Below are 21,351 nucleotides of genomic sequence, written 5' to 3'. Positions count from 1 at the left end.
TAGAAATGATGTGTGAAGTGCAAGAATGTAGAATGGGTCAGATTGGCATGGTTTACATCTCTGACCATAAGATACACTATTTAAACATCTGCAACTTGTATGGTTTTAACTGCAAATGCCTAAGATAAATCCAGCTATTTCCATGGATAGTTAAGCCAATGTCAGCAATGACAAGAGTTCCTGTCATGACTTCCTTATGTGATTCTTATGGGAATTGAAAAAATCACAGTGAAACATTTAAAACATGGCACATTTTAAAAGGTTTGATCTAATTATTCTTTGCCTTTTTTTGTTAGATATTTTAATGAGATGTCTGCACAAGGATTAAGACCTCGCACTGTGTCCAGTCCTATCCCTTATACACCCTCACCAAGTTCTAGCAGACCTATATCACCTGGTAAATATTTAACCCAGTTTCTAAAATTATTGTATGCATCACATAGTAACGTGCCCTATGAATATATTTAGGTCAGTAGCCGTTCAAAGCTAGTTGGAGAAAAAATTCTGCATCATAAATGCAAGAATAGTTATGTCTTGGGTGTCTTCTAGTGCAGCATGTTCTTGGATGGTGACCAGATACTCTGTATTTCAGATCTGTGGACAGATATTGAATATCAGTTAAGTAGCTATCACTTGAACTTTCTTTTTTGTTCTTTTTTTCTCTATTGCTGTCTTTTTTTCCCCTCCCTTCTCACAAAAGTTGCACAACAGGACACATAATTCAAATGGATTTCTAGAGTCTGATGAAGATCTAGTAATGAGACTGATATTGTGCTCTGAATCAAAACTTCTTAGAGAAGTTTAATCTTGAACATCCTGGAAAAAGATTAATTTTGATTTCTCTTCAGTAGAGAAATGGCTTTTATATTTCTGCTATTTTCTGTTATTAAACAATAACTATAAAATTAATAATTTCTGTCTCACATACTTTGTATAACAGAGGCAAACAAACCTTTTCTGAGTTTCTAATTACTGAATGTATTCTAAGTCAAATGAAATGCATTTGTGTTACTAACATATTTATTAACTGAAATTTAAAATCCCTTAAAATCGCACTGGGACATCCATTACACGTTGTTGGCAGTGGGTGTTACGTGGTGCTCACACCTTGTACATGAAGAAGTGAATTGTGCATGCCTGGCTTTCCCACGTTCACCTTTAGAACCTGCCAGGCAGATGAGATGTGCTCTGTGTTGACACAAGGTGGGAGTGAGACATTTTATTACACAGGTCTGCTAGAACATATAAAATGTCTTTAGGTCCTTTAATTTTCAAGGTCAACTGTAGTTTCTCAAAGGACTATAAATAGTTTTCATCCAGGTGTTGCTTGTGTGAAAACCAGCTATGGCCATAAGCCGTGTTATGGTGCTAGAGATGAGCAGTGTGACTGAGTTTTCAGAAGGATTTTGCACTTCTGAAATGAGCCAAATGACTTGCAAGGTGTGTTACCAAGAAAAGGATAGAGATTTTCTTATCCCTTTGCTGTCAGTGGGTGTGCAGAGGTGTAGTTGTACCAACAGCCTCTCTGGAGTAAGGACTGGGGTTGGTGGTTGTTTGTGTGCAGCCTTTCTGCAGTGCAGCATCCTCCTGCAGGGTGGACCTGCAGTCACACAGGATTTTAACTACAGCTCTGTGTTACCTGCACCTTACATTACTGAGCAATGCCTCCTGTTTAGGTGCTGATGTGTCAGTGCAGCAGAACTCTGTCAGTTTATTCCTACACTGAGACTGAAGTGCGTTCCCTGTTCCCTGTGGACTTGATTCATCAGTAGTTAACACAAGAGTGAGAATTTTATCCCACAGCTGGGGGATGCTGAAACACACTCTGAAGCACAGCTGAAATGATTGTTTCTAACAGAGTTTGTGAGTTTGGAAATTCTGGTATGGTAAATGTTCCAGGCTAGCTTGTCTGCACAGGCAGCTGCATTAATCTCCTTTTCATCTGATAAATTAATATCAGCAGTTGGGGAGTTTCAGACTTGAGAAAACTAGAAGCAGCAGTTTGCCAGAGAGTTAATGAGATCAATAGGGAATTTTGTAGAGCTGTCTGGGATAAATTAATGCAGTAATGGATGAAAACAAACAGTTTTTGAGAGTATTTTGTATCTAAAGTAGTACAGTAAGATAATATCAAAAGTGTCAGCATAGAATAATAAAACAGCTGTAGTTGCATCAAGTATTTGTGTGACTTGGCATGTTTCATTTGGGAAATGATGTGCCTTGAATATGTGGAAGCAGAATTCGTAACCAGTTAGAAGTGGTATTATTTCATGTGGCTAGCTGGTTTAATGGATCAGAGTCTGGCTTCTGAATCCCAGTCTTTTGTGCCTGCATGGCTTGGGGTACTACTTTTGAAGACTCTGTGAAGCTGAGATACTACTGAGATTTCTAGCACAGTGATCTGTGCTGGAAATCTAGAATTTTGAAGATAGTGTAATTACTGCTACTCCTGGGCAGCTGGGGATTAGTTGTTCTAATTACCAGTTAGGCTTCAGTGTAGGTAAACTGTTCTGTGCTTTGTCACTAGGCCAGATAGATGGTTGGGGCTGCAGAGATGAACTATCCTGGATGTTTGTGCACTGCTCTGGTTTTGATTCTTTGGCTGCCATGTAGACGTGCATTTGTCAGGCTTGTGGAGCTGGCTTATTCCAAAGCAGTTCAAAACTGTTACAAAGGTGGCTGTGTTTTGCCTATTTTTTCCAGGCTCTTACATCTGACTGGTTGCCTTGTCACCCTCTGAACATTGACTTGTTTCTGTCCTTGTGCTTACAAAAGCACTTAAATATAACACATGTGTTCTACAGATAATTAGATTGTGTCATCAAAAGGCAGATTAATTTTCTTGTTACTCTGTAGTGGCAGGGATTCCATTGGACTAACTTGCACCAGACATACATTGAGGATGTAACAGAATCAAACAATTGAAGGAAGCCAAGGGAGTCTGTTGGTTTATATGACTTCATTAGTGATCTGAGGCTTGTTCTCTTTTCTCCTTGAGATCCTGTCTCATCTCGTGTAGACAGAAATACAGGTGCATGCAGACAGGGATGATGCTGGCTGTTGCTGCAGGGACACTGTTCTGTATTGGTTTAGTGTTGAAGTGTGAAAACTGCTAAATCCAGTGTGGTGTTAGAAAAGTTTAACAGGCCTTCAGAAATGTTTTTCAGTCATTATTCACCAAAGCAGCTGCTTGAGTCTAATTGTAAACAGCTGAGAAAAGTCCTGTCTCCTTCCGTATGATATTTTTGTCAGAAAGCAGAAAGGAGCAAAAGGTTTTGGAAAATGTGCTCTTTTGAGAAACAAACTGTTCAGAACACTTTAAGGTGTGAACTTGAAGCATTTGGCAGTTGCTGTTTCTGTTTTCCTTGATTAAATAGACCTATACAGGAATGCTGCATTTTCATCATTGATCTCTTACAGAAAGGAAATACTTAAATGAAAGAATTAGATATTTGCAGTTTTGGATATTGGGCTCTCCTTAATGTAGAGAAAAGTTGTAATTTTAAATGTTAGTTGCTAGCTTAGTCCAGCTAGTAACATTTCCCAGCATGTTTTAGTTTCCCAAAGGTCTTCAAAGCACTGAGGCAAAAGAGGAGAAAGCCTCGGTGCAGATCTGGTGTGCCTGGGAGGAGCCACTTAAATCCAGTTTTTTTGTGGAACCACATTGTGACCCAGTGCTTGATGGCTCCTCCAGGCACAACCTCTGTGCTTCTTCAGACTGTCTGTAGTTCAGGGAGCCATTTCCTCCATGGAGAAATGGAATACTGAATGGAAATACTCACAGACTACAGCTAAGCTGCTATGGGAGTCTTACATCATTTAAGTGAAAAGTTAGGTTTAGCATTGTATAATGTGTGTTTGAAACATATGGTAGTATGCTACAGGAAAAGAAAATATATTGGCATCACATCTCAGCACAATTAATATTTTCTAGATGTACAATCTGCAGCACTTACCAGTTTTTAGACTATCATTGAGTCAGAACCAAAAAATCTAAAAAACCCCTCACACTTTAGTTTTTAATATCAAACAAGAATGTTGATGTTGCCTTGTTTTAACAATTTTAGGTCTGTCATATGCAAGTCACACAGTTGGTTTCACACCACCAACTTCACTGACTAGAGCTGGAATGTCTTACTACAATTCCCCAGGCCTTCATGTGCAACATATGGGACCATCCCATGGTATTACAGTAAGTATTTAAAATAGTAAATACTTATTACAAATATAGTTTGGTTTTTGGAAGGTACGGTTGGTTGTCCTTAAGCTTATTTACAGAACATTTTTGTAAATGTTTGTTTTTGTCTCCTTACTCCAAGACATCTATTGCTGCTTTCTTCAACCCTGATTTTCCTCTTCACCCCTCAGAAACTGATTCTTTTTGGAGAACCTTGTTTTCTGCAAAAGAATAGGATGTATTGTCATCTTAAGGACAGTAATAGGTATCATCTTATGGATCAGCAGGCAGGGTGTGAAAAGTGATGTTCTGAGCTACTAAGCCTATCCCGGGAAGTAAAAACATTGCTTTCATTTTTCTCCTAGTCTCCACCATCTGACGGATGAGTCATCTGAGGTTGCTTCAAGCTCAGGTTTTCTTCAGGATGACACACAATGCTACCATCATGTCACTGTAACAGGCAGTTAACTCTTATTTTCTATTGTCATTGGCAAAGAAGAAAGTTAATATAAACATTTGCTAGGGCAATTTCTCATAGCTTTCAGCTGAATTTATTTCCTTTTTACCTGCGATGTTTGATGCATTTCCGCTTCATCGTGTTTCTTCTAAATATTTGTGGAGTTTAATGAGCAAACAAAGCCTAAATATTAGCCATATGGCAAAATACTTTATGGTTGTTGTATCAAGACCATTTTGATTTTTCTCAGCAGGTATGGTAGTGTGTAAATATTCATCAAGGTTTTTGCTTATACTTGTCATTCTCAGATGTAAAAATGTATTTTAGTAGCATTTTTAGTACAATGCTAAAGCATGGCTGCTTCTGGTTTAGGTTGGTGTGCAAAGGTAATTTGTACAATTTCACTGAGGTGAGGTGGGTGGGAGCACTGCAATGTTAGGTAGAACAGAAAGGAAGCTGGAGCTCAGCAGGAAAGTAGAATTGTGGTTGGGGCTTAGCCCATGACTGTGTGTCACATGCCTTAGTCACAGGAAGATCTTTATGCTTCTGGAAAACATGGAAACTAACTTTATAAATGAATTTGTTAAGGAACTTGCTCTGTTCAGTCTCTGTGAAATACTAGTCTTTCTAAAACCATAAATGAATTGAGTCACTGTGAAAAAGATGATCTTGAGGACAAAATTCTAATTGTTCAGAGAAAGGTATGGACAAGCAGCTCATGGCTCTGTCTCAATATTGATACCAGGTTCCCTTATGTTATGTGTATGCAAATGCAATAAATGATATTGAGTGTTTCAGAGGCATCCATCAGTTTTCAAAAATCTCTTGGGTTTCACTTATAACTTTTACTCTATTGTACATAGTTGTGCAGAAAAATAGATATATTTGATTTGATTTGACTAAACTGCAGTTTATTTCTTGACTCCTCATTTTTGATCTCCATTACAGAATAAATCTGACTTTACCTGTAGTACATTTGGTATAGAACTGTAATTATGCTTCTCCCCAGAGCTGACCACGTGTGGTTGGTTAGTAATTATGGGTAGGTGGTTTGTCATGCCATGAGATTGTTGATTAATGCTAACCATATTGGTAAGTAATGGGCATTTTTGTTTCAAAAGTGCAGAAGTTAGTGTTGTGGAGTGTAATTTATGTTTTTGCATTGCTAACATTAAAGATCATCCTTCCCCTCCTGCCCCTCAGTTTGTAAAGACCAAGTGGGGTTTAAATCTTTCTGTTTAAATGTACCAGTTGTTGAAAATCTTGAGGGGATCTCTCTAACAACTGCTTCACTCCTGCAGCTCAAAGGGTTATAATATTGTTTGTTCTCCAAAGAGCAACTTGTATTATGCTTTGGTTTTGCTCCAGTGTGTGGGCTAAGAGTGTTTCAGAGAGCAGATTCTGGGCAGACTCTAACACTCAAAACTCTCCCACCCACGCTCAGGTACCACGTACGTGTACCTTGTGTGCCAGCAGCATGAAGTTAGAGGTTCATCAGCTGGGAGGAGGTGCTGTGCCTGCAGCATCTCATTTCTTTTCAGGTTGCTGGTCATCATAGGTAAACATGTCTGCAGGACGTGTTGTGTTCATTTCCTGCAAGCTGCCTTGGAAGGAATGCATGTTCTCTTTGATGTCAAGTGCACTTCCCCTTTCCTTTGCTACTCCATCTCAGAGGAACATTTATTTTATGTAAAAGTTGTATTGTGACTCCTGCAATGTTTTGCAATTTTCTTCTTCCCACATAATTGTTCAGACTTCTTTGTGTGATTTTTTTTTTCCTTTGCCAAGATTAGAGGACTTGCACCTAACCTTGTTCAGGAGTGTGTTAAACATGATTTCAATATTTGTTCTGCAGAGGCCTTCACCACGAAGAAGTAACAGCCCCGACAAATTTAAACGTCCCACTCCTCCTCCTTCTCCAAACACGCAGACCCCAGTGCAGCCACCTCCGCCACCACCTCCACCACCTGTGCAACCTCCGGGCCAACCCGCAGCGTCGCAGGCAGCCAATTTTCAACATTCAGTGCATCCCTCCTCTCAGCCTTAGTGCATGTGCTCAGCAGTCTCTATGTCAGAAGTGGACTCATAACACGGAGCAGTTTACTAAGAGCCAAAGGCTTACTTGGCATATTTGGATTTGACTTATTTGCACTGAGGTTATATAGGCTTCACTGTTAATTGTGTTGTAAACATTTGTATAAAATGCAGCCAGTGTTGTGGGTCTACAACACTAACTTAACAAAGTTTTCCATCAGTGTTTACTTGAACTACATGTATGTCCATTCTCTGGCTGGAACATTTGCTACTCTGTTTGGTAATACGGCATTATGTCGTTTTGCTTGGCTCCAAAGCTTCATTTTCCTGGCTTTTAGGTTTCTAAAATTAAAGGGATACCTTTTATATTTTTTCATGACAATTTGCAGAAAATGAAAGGCATGATGGGCTACATGATAAATTCTGAAATATTACAGTATTTACCAAGGTTATGGAAGATCAGCACTATGTTTCAGTCATTTAAAATATCAGCTTCTAGTGCAAAAGTGAGTCAGACACCCTAATCAGTGCCCAAAACACAAACTCTCTGGTATTACATAGTAAATAAGCTTAATTCACAGAGGACACATCCATACTTCTCCTGTTTAAAAGCACCTCAAACGTATGGTACACTCAGAACTTTACACTGAGGGAACTGGCTTGTTGGAGTCTGTGGAATGTACAATTCGTGGACCTTAAGATTTGCTGATGTCACTTGACATTTCTGTGAACCTGTAAGCTGCCCATACCGTGTGCCCTGTCACAGTGACTGTCGGGAAGTGTGGTCCTGCCCACAGGTTACTGAGAGCTCATCCAAGTCTGTGCTCTTGGGTTTTTTTGCTGCAGAAGGCGATGTGATTGTAGAGAACAACTGATGATAATTTCTTTCTTGTTAAAATATATTCATTGTGATTCCCCTGAAGCAAAGTTTGAACAAGTATTTTAAATGTTCAAAAGTCTGTTAGAAAATGAGATGAGCATAGAGGAATATATTGGCGTGATAGCCAAAACTGTGTATTGCTTGGTAGAAACAGAGTACAAGAAAGTAGCACAACATGGCACTAATGAATGCTTATTTAGCAGCCTAAGCCGGTACAATGTAAAAAGAAATGTATTCTGAATACATTCTTTCCATTCATTTAGCACAAATAAATTGGTTTCACTTTGCAGTGGAACAAAGTGTCACTTCTTGATCTGACATCCTACTTGGTTACATTTTTCCTGAGGTTCCTGTTGAGTACTGGGGTTTATATATTATTGATAATTTTAAATGGTTTACCTCATATATATGGATATGTGGGCCATGGAAAATGACAAGAGAATGTTTATTTTATGAGACTATGTATCTCGCTATAATCAGAGCAGAACATGAGTAATTTATCTTTTGTTTACAAAAGTTTGTTTGACATGCCTAATGCTTTATTAAGGACATTTTTAAGAAGGAAGTACAGCATTCTGGTAGTATACTAACACTTGTACATATGTTGTCGTGTTTGCCGCTCACCTATTCAGTCAGAACTGCAAACTGAAAATCTTTATGAAAACAGTGCTCTAAATCAAAGTCGTAGGTTACAATGATGTTGTAAAATGTTCCGCTTAAGGCAAAATTAGAATTTCTTCACTGTAGCTATGTAGTTTCAGCTCTGAGAGAGTTTAGAGAAATGCATATATAGTCTATTACACTTCTTAAACCAATATGGGATCAAGTGCATTATCAAATTACATTACATTAATTATGGTAGCGATTCTCCAGTCAAGTGATTCTCAAGATTGTGGCAAACCTAAAATTTGACCACTGCTTCCATCTGAAAATAACTGACCATAGAAGAAACTCAGCTCTGAGCATTATAATTAAACAGAGCTCCTCAATCAGTATAGGATTGCATGGGAGAAAGTGACAGGTCGTCTGAAGTGGGACTAAGGTCAAGACAGGATCAGCTTAGTTTGATGCTTGTCCTTTTGTAAACATAAGACGAAGAAAAAAAATATATTCTTTATTAAGTAGGATTCCAGCTCAAGTATCTCGGAATTTGAAATGGTGCCCTCCTTTCTGAAGTGCTTTGAGATCCTTGGATGTACGGCTCTGCGGAGGGCAATCTCATGGTGGTGGTAGCACAAATGTGGGTGGAAAGGGAAGAGCCTTTGATGGTGTTTTAAGATCTCAGAATGGAAAATTGCCTAGAATAATTTACATTTGAAGCATATTCCAAAACTGAATTTGTGTAACCCAAGTTCAGCTGCTATTATAAAGTGTCTTAGAGAACTCTCCTTACTGTTCCAGTAGGACTGTTACCAGAAGAAACTAAAGAACTGACAAATGTATACTAAACCTTGAAAGTGTAAAAAGGCACTAAATTGGCCTTATTGAACTAAGAACGTTGAACAAACATTTGCTTGCAATCAGAAGTGTTAAATTCTATTTGTAGACTTTTTGAATAAGATGAGAAATTGTGCACAACCATCTCCTAATAAATGTAAATGGATTTTCAGTTTTCCTTGTGAATATAGTCATGAATTCTGATTCTGCAGCTGTGATTTTATCAGATCTATGGACTGGAGAAACTCACTTGACAGTGAAGTCCAGCTCACTATGAGGGCGTAAGTGCTTTGTTTCTCTCAGAAGCACCTGGGTGGTTTTCTGACATCTTTTCATCACTGATACCTCTCAGTTGCACACTGCATTGTCACTACTTGTGTAAGGCCACAGAAGCAATTTTTAATGCTGTGTGGAGCATTTTGTGAGCATACCCCTTTACAGCTAAAGATTAAAAAAAATAAAATCTACTTTTCAGCTGTTTCAACAGTGCTTTCCTCTCTGACAATCAAGCAGCTTGCTTTTTGTATTTTCTCTCAAGGGATTGGCTTGGACATTGGGATACAGCTGATACTCTGTAGAGCAGTAAGAGTTTATTTTATCCACCATTTGTTCACAGAAGTTCTCTTGAAGAAAAGGTGGGACTGTTTGGAGGAATTCTCCCAGCTAAAAGCCAGATAAGACTGTTTTAATTACATGTACTCTTCTGAGAGCATGATCCCAAGGGCAGAAAGTACATCAGAGTTTTCCCAGAAAGTGTTAGTGCTTTTCTATTGGCAGTCGCTGTACTGGAGCTGAGCAGAACAGGATTCCTTTCCTGCTCAAATGTTTTCATTTAGGAGTCCAGCTGCCTGAGTGGAATCCCTGTGCACTTCAGCTGAATGAAAAATGCAGTCTTGGAAGCAGTGAAAATGAAAAAGCTTCCTGGGATCTCTGCAAGGTTCACTGCAGACAGGAGAGCGTATGGACTCTGTATATTCTGTTAAATAAACAGAAACTGATTGTGGAGACAAGTAAAAAGGCCTTAAATAGTTTGTCAGTCAAAGAAACACAGCCTCTCATCCTCGGTATTATTATTGCTTGCTGAGAGGATGCAGCCAGGGACCTTGATTGAGTTTTACAGTGTTTTTTCTGATCCTAATTCTTAGTTTTACAAGCAGTGTGATTTCTAATACTGTTCAACTCTTTCTGATGTTTCCTTTTTTTCAGTCATGGCAGTCTGTTTCTTTTTGATCCTTGGGATTCTACAGAGCATGGACTATGCAGAGCATATTTCTCCAGTTCAAGCCATCTCATAAGAAACCAGAAGGTTTATGAGTGTAAGCTATAAAATCATAATACGTGCATATGTTACAACAGCCTCCTTGAGAGGAAAGATCTCTCCTCTTGAAGAGAGAGCAAACAGAGCCCCTAAACACCAAATGGACTGTATGCATCGAGACAATCTGGTTTTCTCAGTTCCCTGAGGAGCTGAATTCCTCTCCCAGCCCTTTTTTTTTATTATTTTTTGAACTTGGATCAAGGTTCTTAAAATTTTAAATGATTTTAAATTCCATGTCTCGCTATAATAAGTACTCAGGATACCTTCATGTTAATTTTGGGTAGCAACCATTAGTCCCAGCACAAGCAGAGTTTGAGTCAATGCCCTGTGTAGACAGGAGGAAGTCACTGAATATGCCAGACCGTGGCCTTTAGGACGCAGTTAAAGTGGGAGTGTGTGCTCATATAATGATTTATTTTTTCTAAGCAGCTGGTTTGGATTTTAGGTATGTTCTGAAGAGGAGATAAACTGTGGAGTTTGGTGCTGCATTACAGACAGCTGCTGCTGCTTTAGGAAGAAGAGTGCTTGTGCCTGTTCCACTAGTTGGGCTCCAAAGAAAAGTACTACCTCATCTTTCAGTTGGGATGGTGTGGCCTCAGGCTCAGCAGAAAGGTCATAGCTGTGTTAGGTTTTGTTCTGCATGCATTACCTGGATGGGAGTCTTTCCTCACTGGAACGGGGCTCCAGAGGCTGTAAAGCTTTTGTAGAGGAGGAGTGAAGAGTTAGGACAGATGGCTGAGGGTTGAGTTTGTGTCCCTGCAGTGAACTGCTGCTCAGAGTGCTCTTTGTCTAGGCCTGGGGATTGCATGTATTCAAACTATTTTGGGGAGGGCCTTTTTTTTGTGTGTGTGATTTCCTTTGAAAAAATGCTGTGCTGCAGTTCTTTAAGTTTATGGCATTTGTATCTAATTGAAAAACAACAACAACAAATCACAAAGAGCAATTCCCCTTTCCTCAAAAATATTGGAAGTAGTCTTCTATGTGCAAAGGTGGGTTTTCTCATGATAAAACTTAATGCAGTATCTGTAAATGGAGATGTTTTATTCTAGTGGTAAAACCTAAGCTGTCCAAGGCACTTTAGTTTGTGATTGCTGACTTTTGTTTTGGCAGGTGTTTCAGATGAAATCTAAGCCTCCTGTGGAGGAAGAAAAAATCACCTGACAGCTGTAGACTGTTCCTTTCCTGCAGAAATACAGCAATTTCCTCAAATGCAAGGTGAAAAAGCATCCTAGAGCTCTTCTGAAGCTTATATTTAATTTCAGGACATTGGTGATTGCTCTTGTACATTTAGAGAATCAATGAAGCCTCATTATAGCTTGGCTGGGTGTCTAGCTGGTTGTTCCTATTTTTTTCTGATCCTAGTGAAGGAAGCCTGTTCAAAATTGGATCAAACAATGGCAGATTGGATCAAAAAAGTGCAGATTTGTTGAGTGTGAATCCAAGTGGTGACTTTAAGAACATTATACTGTGTTGGTGTGGATCAGAGCTTATTGTAAGAACCTCAGCTATAAAGAAGTTTGGGGTTTTTTAGCAGGTTGCAGTTTATTCCTGTACTAGCTGTATTACTACTTTTTTGTATATTTCAAGGTGTTTACATATACTTGTAATTGTTACAATGTGTCTGTAATCAAGCTCATCTGTGCCTTCATGCAGACTTCCAATAAACACTTGATTTTTTTTGTATTTACTTGTATGGAAGACTTCTGGGTGGATGTATATTTCCTTCTCTGTCAGCCTGTCATCACTGGGAAAAAAGAGGAAGAAAAATGAGAACTGGGGGTCAGAGAAAGATACATGTTTGTCTTTGTTTTTGCTGTCTTTAATTCTAGTCGGTCCATTCCTTGTTTGAAATGTCTGATTGTGTAATCTGGGGAATAACTGTTCATGTAATAAAGTTTGCATAGGAGGTGCTCCTCACTTTGCATTGGGTGGATATTCAAACTACAGTGCATGCTTGACTCCATCAGTTTTGCTTCTATCTTAGAAGAATGTAGCTATATTTATTGAGTTATTATTGTGGGGAAATTCCAGAGTACTTTTCTGGATTAAACATGTCTGTTTAACTTCTCACAGCTGCCTTCCTTGGAAGTTCAGGCTTTTTTTTTGCCACAGTAAAAGCTGCAGTATTTTTGGTCATAGTTGTCCTCCTTACCTTGAGGATTCATTTCCTTGGAAGGGTGGAGTGGAAAAGCAAAATAATAGTTTCATTTTTTTGCCATTTTTTCTCAGTTCATAGGAACAGAGATGTATATTTGTACGAAGTTACAGAAGAACATCCTACGTGTTCTGAGTCAAAAGCTGTACATGTCAGGACAGCCATTTCTATAATCTGATAAACTGTGAGGAGAGAAGGCACGAAATGTTTCCTTGCCTATGCTAAGGTGTGTGCTGTATATTCTGTAGCTCAGAAAAGTGCTTTTGCTCTTTGTAGCAGTAAAAGTCATAGTATCAGGTGCTCTCTTCCAGCTTTTCTTGATTGCCTTGTAATCACCCCTGACTGTTCACTTGAGTCATTCTATGATTGATGGATTCAGTTATTTTCTAATGGAGATCTGTCTTAAGAATCCACCATAATTTTTGCTGTTTTATTTTCTTACTAAAGCCGTAATCAGTTATTGTACTTAACGATGTTAGAGCATGACCCAGTTGTGAACTTTAGTTGTATGTATTAGTGTAAATTCTGTGAGTACTTTGTTGTGCCATCCCTTTTGATGTTTCTGATTTTGCCACGTTTTTATTGTGTGCCTTCATTCGTCAGCATAGAGGTCACCCGTGGCATACTCAGCTTGTCTCAGTATTGCTTGCTGTGTCTGGCTGTTTTGCCAAGATTCTGTGTTTAAATCTGAAAGTCTCAGAGGTACTTAAACTTATGCTTATCCTGTATTCAATGTCTTGAGTGTTGCCAAGCTTGTTGTTTGAATCCACTTGTGTCTGTCTTGTTGAGCTGCTGCTCTGGCGTCTCTGTGACTGCTGCTGTGCTCCGGTCAGTGCCTGCAGTGGGAAGTGTGCTCTCCCACTCTGTCCAGTAAAATCCTTGTCTCCTGATGGCTGCAGATTCCTGGGTGCCAGGCCATGGGTGTATTTCAGCAAATGCTAACCTAGCTGATGCCTGTTACTCTGTCCTTGGAACACAGGCAGTGTTCCTTAAAAAAGGCCTTTATTCTCCTCATGCCCTGCTGCAAATGCTGAGCAGGCTCTTGTTCTGCCTGTTCCTGGCTGCCACAGCTGGTGGGTCTGTGGACTGGGGGAATGAGCTGATGCTGTCTCTGTGCACCTCCTTTGTTTTCTGGCATTTGTCTGAACAGAAATGAGCCACTTGAGCACTTCCAGAAGAGCAGAGAAAAAGAGAAAGATGATGCATGCTGCTGGTTTAAGTTCAGGTTGCCTCGTCCAGGTGATCACCCCTTTAGATGGTTCTTTTTTATTTCTTCCAGTGCTTGTACCCCTTTATAAAGGAAAGCATATAAAGGGATTAACTTAGAAATCCTGGTAAACTACTGAGAGTGAGAGAAGCAATGATGCATTGCACAGCAAGCAGTTTTAATAAGCCTAATCCTTCCTGAATGTAAAGGTGCTGGCTTGCATATCAGTCTGGTTTACGTGCTTCTGAGACTGTTCCCTGCCTTTTAAAGTACACAGCACAGCCATCCTACAGAAGCAAGAAGAGGTTGAGGTCAATCCTGCATTTCCCAGATGGACACTGAAGGTATGTACAAAGACTCTGAGTTCACTTGGATGCAGAAAACAGTAAATATAGTTGGAAGGTCTGAGATGGGAACCTTTTGATCCTCAGGGCTGTTGATGAGAGTCATCTGTGTTCCAAATTCTGTATATCACTGAAAATGCTCTACACCACGTCCTGCACTTTTCTTCTCTTAAGCCTTGAACATAGCCTGGCACGTGAATTTAATGAAACCAGAACAGTGATCTGTGGGAGTCTCAAGTATCTGTGGTGTGACCATCTGGCATTTTTGGGGCTGAATTTAGGAATATGCTGCTACCTCCTTTCTGCTTCAGTCCCCATTTTCACACTGGCTTCCCTCCTGTCACTGGAGGCCCCTCGATCTGGTGTGAAAAAGCAGTGTTGTGTGCTGGGCTCTTGCCATTCTGGATCTGAGCACTTTTTGACAGTGCTGAATGAAACAGGGTGGACTTCTGTAGGCAATTTTAACACTATCTTGGCTGTCAACGGGAAATAGTAAATGTAGAGGAGGTCAAAAATAAATGCTTCCATCTTCCTGCCTTGAGATGGGAATTTTAGATCTGCTGTGACTTTTTTTTTCCGTACTTCCTAAAAATTGACCCGATTTTTCAGTACCTCTTCAACACTGCTACCTACTTTTGCTTATTTTCCAACAGGGGAAAGAATGAAGGCTAATAACATGAAGCAGTTTTGCAGTTCAGCTGTGATTGGTACCTGACTTTCTTTAGAATATGCAGATTGCTTATCTGCATCACCACAGGCAGATTGGTTTGGGTCACTTGAGAATTTTCACAGTTGTTTTGATATGAAAAAGATTGGATGGTTTTTGGAAAGATACAAAGCTATTGGAAGTGTCCAAGGGAGGGATGTGAAGGTGGTGAGGATCCTAGAGGTGAAGCCATGCCAGGAATTGCTTGGTGTGTTCAGCCTGGACAGGAGGAGGCTGAGGGGAGACCTCAGTGCAGTCACAGCTTCCTCTGAGGGAAGAGCAGGGGCAGGCTCTGATCTCTGCTCTGTGGGGAAGTGACAGGAGCTGAGGGAATGGCCTGAAGCTGTGCCAGGGGAGGCTGAGGTTGGATGGCAGGAAAAGGTTCTTCCCCCAGAGGGTGGCTGGGCACTGGAACAGGCTCCCCTGGGCAGTGGTGACAGCAGCAAGGCTGGCGGAGCTCAGGGAGCTTTTGGACAATGCCCTTGGGTGTATGGTGTGACTGAGGGTGTCCTGTGCAGGGCCAGGAATTGAACTCAGTGGTCCTTGTGGGTCCCTTCCAACTCAGAAAATCCTATGATTCTAATTTTTTTTTAATACCTGCCCTCTGGGCGTTCTTCCCCTTTCAGGGTAGGTGCCTGCCCTGGGGCAGTGGCACCCTTAGGGCCTCTGGGCCCGGGGTGATCCGAGGCTGTGGGGTCTGGGGGCAGCAGGGTCGTGGGGCCTTCCTCCATCCACCCCTGGAGCTGAGGAGGAGGAGACTGGGGCAGGCTTGGCAGCAGAGAAATTCAAGTTCCCAAGTGTGATGAAATCCCCAGCTGCAGTGGTATATAATTGCAAAATCTGTATTTCTACAGAAACTGTAGCTAGAAATGAGTTTCTGTGGATGAATGATTAAAGTGATTAAGGCTTCTAAACTTAATGTACTTTGTGTTGGTTTTGGTCATCCGGACATAGTTCTGTATAATTTTGAAATTGTTCAGTCACTTTTCCTGCACACAGATTTTTATACAGCAGACTTAGAAACCAATAAGTGTCGTAAGTTTTATTTAAATTATTTTCTTGAACTTTCTGTCCATAACAAGTGTTAGCTGTGACAACATACCAATGAATTAAACTCGTTAAAAATTACTGCATTCCTCACCCTATTAAGGAACACTAGGATTAGTCTGGCTGTTAAGTATTAATTAAATACATTTTTTATGCTGTTAGTTTCTGAAGGTGATTGAGGGGTTTCAAGTTAACTCTTTCATATTTTGAAAAGACATTCAGTTTCTTTTAAAAAAATGAGTCTGGACTAAAGCTTCCCATACTATTACATACATATATTGACACCATGCGACCGAAATTAATTTCTGAATTAAGAAGGGAACCTGTCTTTTTAGATTAAACATTCCAAGAACTTCCCAGAGATACTCCCAGGAGTGCTGTGCTCTTATTCCAGCAGCCTCCCTGATTTAAGGGACAATTTATTGCAAGAACAGTTTGTGTGAATCAAGTTTGCACAATAAAGCTTGGCCTTCTCTTTTATGGTGTATTTTAGGAATCCATCTAAGTGGAATGGTGGCTCTTTGCATTAAAATTTGTTAACTATAATTCCAGCTCAAATCTTGCCTAGGTTCTGGGGAACACATCATCTCTTGACAGCAATAACCTTGCTGAGCTTGTCTGGAGCATAATCTTGGTTCTTTTCTAGAAGGTTCTTTTTTCCCTCCTAGGGAAATCTCCATGGATGTGCAAATGGGGTTATTAATGTCCTACCAGTTGATTCAAATAATGAAATGAATCATTAGGGCAGTACATGAAGGCAGTTTGGGTGCACCAGGGGGATGACAAGGGTGAAGAGAACACAAAGCCAGCAGAATATTTGTCTTTGCACGGCCTAGAGCGAGGGGGAAGTTCAGCTTGTTTTCCAACAGAAAGGAGCCAGATTGCAGTACTTCTGCTACAGTTAAAGAGCTTGGGTTTTCCAAATACTTTCACTTTACTCAGTCATTACAGAGCTCTCACCCTGATTCTGAAACTATTTCTCAGTTTCATGTTTCTGTTAATCATAAAAAGGTTTCTGTTTTCCCAGATTAGTCTTGGCAGACAACTTTAAAGGAAGCCAGTTTTTTTTTCCTCCAAAGTTCTAATGTTTAATTGATTAGAGCCAGGATGCCTCATGATAGTAAAAAAGTTTGCACACGATTTGATAAAGATTTACAAGGTCAAACCATTAAATATTGAATAAACTATACTGTTAGAACTGGTTGTGACTGAGATAGTCTTTCAGGCTACAAAATTCACATCTTGAACAGTTTATAGTGGCATGAAAATATATTTAATCCTCTTGTCTTCATTATTTAATTTGGGTATTTCATTGGAATGGTTGGGGGTTTTTTTTTGGTGGGTTGTGATTGTTTGGGGTTTTTTGTTAATATGATCCCAGTTTTATTTTCTTACTACTTGCTTCTCTTACAAATCTTGTGCTTTGGTCCATACTGCATTTTAGCACTGTTGTAAAATGTTTCCTTTGCCAGTGTAGAACTACATTTTACAGTTTTAACTTTAATGGTACAAACATCTGTAATTTACAGATGATAATGAACTTGAGAAGATTCTACTGTTGTCTGCTGCTGACACTCACACATGCTTTTCAGCCATTTCCTTTCTTCCAAATTCCTGGTTTTAAACCTGTTCTGAAAAAAAAAAAATAAAAAAAGAGCTTGTAATGTTTTTATTTTTTAACAGCACTGCTACTTGCATTTATGAATTGTCACCTGATCTTACTTCAAATTTATTATTGCAAGGAATCTGTTGTGATGTGATTCAGGAAACATCAGACAACCTTTGGTAAGTTTTCCAAAACCCTTGGATTTGTTGAGGGCTGAAATTGGCACTTACCTAGACATTGTGGGTCTGCTGTTCTTCTTGTTCCCACAGATGGAACATCTACAATGAAGTTGTTTTGGACTTAGAAGGGCAGACATGAGGACTGAGTTTGGTTGCAAATTCCAAATGGATGAGTGGGCTGTAAAATCAGCTATGACATCTACACCTTTTTGAAAATGTCAGTGTTTTCTAAAGTGAATGCTTCCTCCAAGCCTCAGATGTCAGAGTTCAGTGAGAGGCACAGCAGCCTTATTCCCATGGGGGCAGAAGGAGCTGTTTTCCTGGCAGTTGTGCCCTCATATTAAAGTTGCTCACGTGGTGCTCAGGCTGCACTTTCTTCTTCCACAACAAATCCCCAAAAATAGAACAGACACTGGAAGCCTGACACTTGCTACAGCTTTCCAGTCCAAGTTGGCCTAAGGCTGAGGTGGGGGAAGTCTCAACAAAGAGCAAGGATTCAGCAGAGACTTTTTTTGTTTGTTTTCCCCTCCCAAGTGCTGTGCTCAGAGGCTGGGTTCCTGGCTGCTCCTCTCCTGTTTCCAGAGCAGTTACATAATTACTACACAACTTCAAAGATAGGTTAGCGGAAGCCATTAAGGATGTTTTCCATCTCTGGACTGTAGAAACTTAAGGTGGTTTGTCAGCCTACCCTAAAGAAAAAACTTCCTTTAGGGGAAAATAATTATCTACTGCAAATGCAGCTTTAATTCACTGTTGACAAATTCAAATTTGTAATTCATCTTTTGAAATCTGTTTTACTTTGACTCTGTTAACTAGGATACATCTCCTCTAAGATTTTTCTCATTAGTGGTGGATATATAAAATAATATTAAAGAAAAAAACATTTCTGCAACTTGAAGCAATGGCATTTCCTAGGAAAACCTTACCCTGGTGTTTAAGATGCCATCTTATTGCATATGAAGTCTGTGCCATTTGGATTCTTGGTCAAATTATAGTGACTTTCTTTAATGACCATATGGGGGGATGGGAGAGGAGAAAACAGCAATAAGAAAATGGAGGAGAAAATTCAAATGCTAGTTTGCACAAGTTTTAACAGTATAGGAATGCTTTGTGTGTTAAAAATGAATTGCAGTCTTGTAGAGATATTTAAAACAAGCTTTCTCCAGAGTTTCAGCTGTTTCTGAAATGCACAGGTAAGTATCATGAAGTAAGGAAGGTTCTATTTTTTTTTTGGTCAAATGGACACTGTTTTCTTTGTCTCAAATCATTTTAATATCCTTGCAGATGCTGTGCCTCTTTTGAGGGACTTTCCATTACCTACCTCAAACTAATCCCCGTGAGTCAGTGGGGGAATAACCTTTCTCTGAGGCAGGCTCATCCCTAAGAGAAGAATCTGAAAAACTCACTCCAATCCTGCCTTAACCCTCTGAAAATCACACCCTGTTGCTGAGCCTTGGCCTTCGGTCTCGTGTTGCACTCTGACTTGTGCAATCCCACAGTTCAGGGCAGGACAGTTTCCTTTCAGGAAGCACCCTGAATTCCTGCTGAGAGTGGTCAGTATTTGTCTTCAATACATGAGTTAGCTTGGGAAGAAACCAAACCAACCAGCTATAACAACAGTAGCTTCTCCAAAGCCTTGTGAATCCAAGGTCGAGGTTTTACTCTGTATATTAGATAATTGCTAGCCAAAAAGCAAAAGCTTTTCAGCTTCAGCTGTTGTAAGGCACGAGAAGATCAAAGCAACTCCTAGCTAGAAACTGTCCAAATTATTTTAGACTGGACATGAACATGCTACAAGATTTCTAGGGCGTACCTGTCTGTGCCTACTAGAGTGAGCCACTTGCAGGATCCCCCGTGACATTGTCTGAATGCCATCTAAATCAGTCACTTGGGGCTCTATTTATGTGTGAGAGCACTGGGTTTTCTAAGATTCAAGTCACTGGGCTGGTGGTTCAGCCTCTCACTTCTGCTCTCGCTGTCATGCGGGTTTTTTTAGGCTGGAGAAAAGGAGGCTCAGGGAATACCTCACTGCTCTGAACTTCCTGAAAGGAGGCTGTAGCCGGGTGGGGTCAGCCTCTTCTCCCAGGCAACCAGCTTGGGATGAGGGGACATGGACTCAAGCTGTGCCAGGGCAGATCCAGGTTGGATATCAGGAGGAATTTCTATACTGAAAGGATGGTTAAGCATTGGTAGAGTTGCCATCCGTGGCAACTCTAAAAACGACTGGACATGGCACTTAGTGCTGTGGTTTGGTTGGTGTGGTGGTGTTCATCAAAGCTTGGACTCAGCCATGGGAATCTTTTCCAGCATTAATGATTTCATGATTCCAAGGTGGGATTGCATGGACTGAAACACGCTGGTAGGAATTTGCCATTTGATGTCTTGCTTGGATGTGTGAGGCACAGACTTTTCCATCCATTGTTTCTGAGCCCAGGAATTGTGTAGGTGAAGGGAAACCAGTGCCCAGTAGATGCACTTTGCAGGAGAGGTGTGTTCTCCTTGCCTTATGCATCTTTTGGGCTTGTTGCACCAGGAAGCCTTGTGAGCATCCCTTGTGAAATAAGCATAACACCAACTGTCCAAGGCTCAAATGCTGTAAAGAAACTCTTTCTGCCTTGTTCAAATGTTGGATTAATGTTTCTAAATATTGACAGCAGTTATGAAGAGCTGTTCATCCTAATGACCGTGGTGCTGCTGCATGACTCTAGCTGCTGCTAGCAGGATACATCTGCTGCCTGATTTGTGCTCAGCAGCAGATGCTCTGTAAGACTGTTAAAATGGCTGTGTTGTGTAAGGAGTGTTTCTGTGACAAGGTTCTGGAGTCTTCCTCAGATAGGGAAAAAGCTACAGACAATGGCAATCAAAAGTAAATCCGGATGCTCATAAAATGGTAGAGGAGTTCTCTAGGGCCTTGTACATGACCTGCTGTGTGGCATTAGAGGTGTCACATGAGAATAAGGAACCTTCCTTGTCCTGTTTTCAGGTCAGGGATGTAACACACATTTACCTACTGAGCATTTGGTTTTCTGATTTTTCTAGTTGTTCCATTACTCGTTGTAATGATTATTGGACAAACTGGAATAGTTTCACTTGGAAGCAGATTGCAAGGGTTTGAAGACAGAGCTTGTTACGTAAGGCCCTTGAAGGAGGCTGCATGTCAGAGGTGAAAGCCCCTCTAGGTTCAGCTGTTACCCTGAGCTCTGGCACCATCCCAAATGCTGACCCTGCACTGCTCTGCCTCTGCATCAGCACAGGAGAACAGCACTGACACTTGGGCAGCAAACCTACTGTAATACAGCATCCCAAGCCTTTCTTCTGGCAACCTTTGCCTCAAGCTCTTTGAGTAGCAGAGCCCAAAATCCAAAGAAAGTTTAACATTGGTGTAGTTAAACTTTGTCTGCTTTACGGTAAAGTTACAGAGGAGTTCCCAAGTTGTTTCAGTAAAGACACATTTTTTTGTGTTTGTACTTTTTTGGTAAGGAAGCTCCAATAATCAGTAAACAGGCAATGGTTTCCAGTTCTCTTCACAGTCACTGGGGAGATGATTCACATGAACTTGGAGAGAGTATCACATTGCAGTGGTAGGACACACTGGATATGTTTACATTGTAGTTGTCAGAGCACGCAGGTTTTCAGCTAATTTATTGATGGTAAGTTGTCCAAGCTCTTTGCAAAAGCAGTGAGTTTCCCAGACCTTGAGACAGAGGGTCCAGCACAGCCCAATGTTTATGCTGCAGAACAAAAGCATTGAGAACTCAGAGCAAGCATTAACAAGGGGAGGACAGGAATGAGCAGGAAACCACA

The 21,351-nt window shown here is 40.4% G+C and overlaps 1 protein-coding gene across 2 annotated transcripts in view; it reads left to right on the top strand.

Moving 5' to 3' along the window:
* CCDC6 (coiled-coil domain containing 6) overlaps positions 1–11,986 on the top strand; it is a 50,649-nt gene extending 38,663 nt beyond the window's left edge. The window contains exons 7-9 of one of the 2 annotated variants that reach the window (XM_063406074.1): positions 297–397; positions 4,068–4,192; positions 6,490–11,986. In XM_063406074.1, the coding sequence (XP_063262144.1) occupies positions 297–397; positions 4,068–4,192; positions 6,490–6,681 (418 nt within the window). In that variant the 3' untranslated portion in view covers positions 6,682–11,986. Of the gene's footprint in view, positions 1–296; positions 398–4,067; positions 4,193–4,542; positions 5,605–6,489 lie in introns of those variants that run through there. The other variant, XM_063406075.1, reaches the window with a different exon arrangement.
* Positions 11,987–21,351: the final 9,365 nt, after the last annotated feature.

The sequence above is a fragment of the Prinia subflava genome, chromosome 9 (assembly GCF_021018805.1).
Source record: "Prinia subflava isolate CZ2003 ecotype Zambia chromosome 9, Cam_Psub_1.2, whole genome shotgun sequence".
Taxonomy (NCBI): domain Eukaryota; kingdom Metazoa; phylum Chordata; class Aves; order Passeriformes; family Cisticolidae; genus Prinia; species Prinia subflava.
This window is presented reverse-complemented; position numbering and strand designations above follow the sequence as displayed.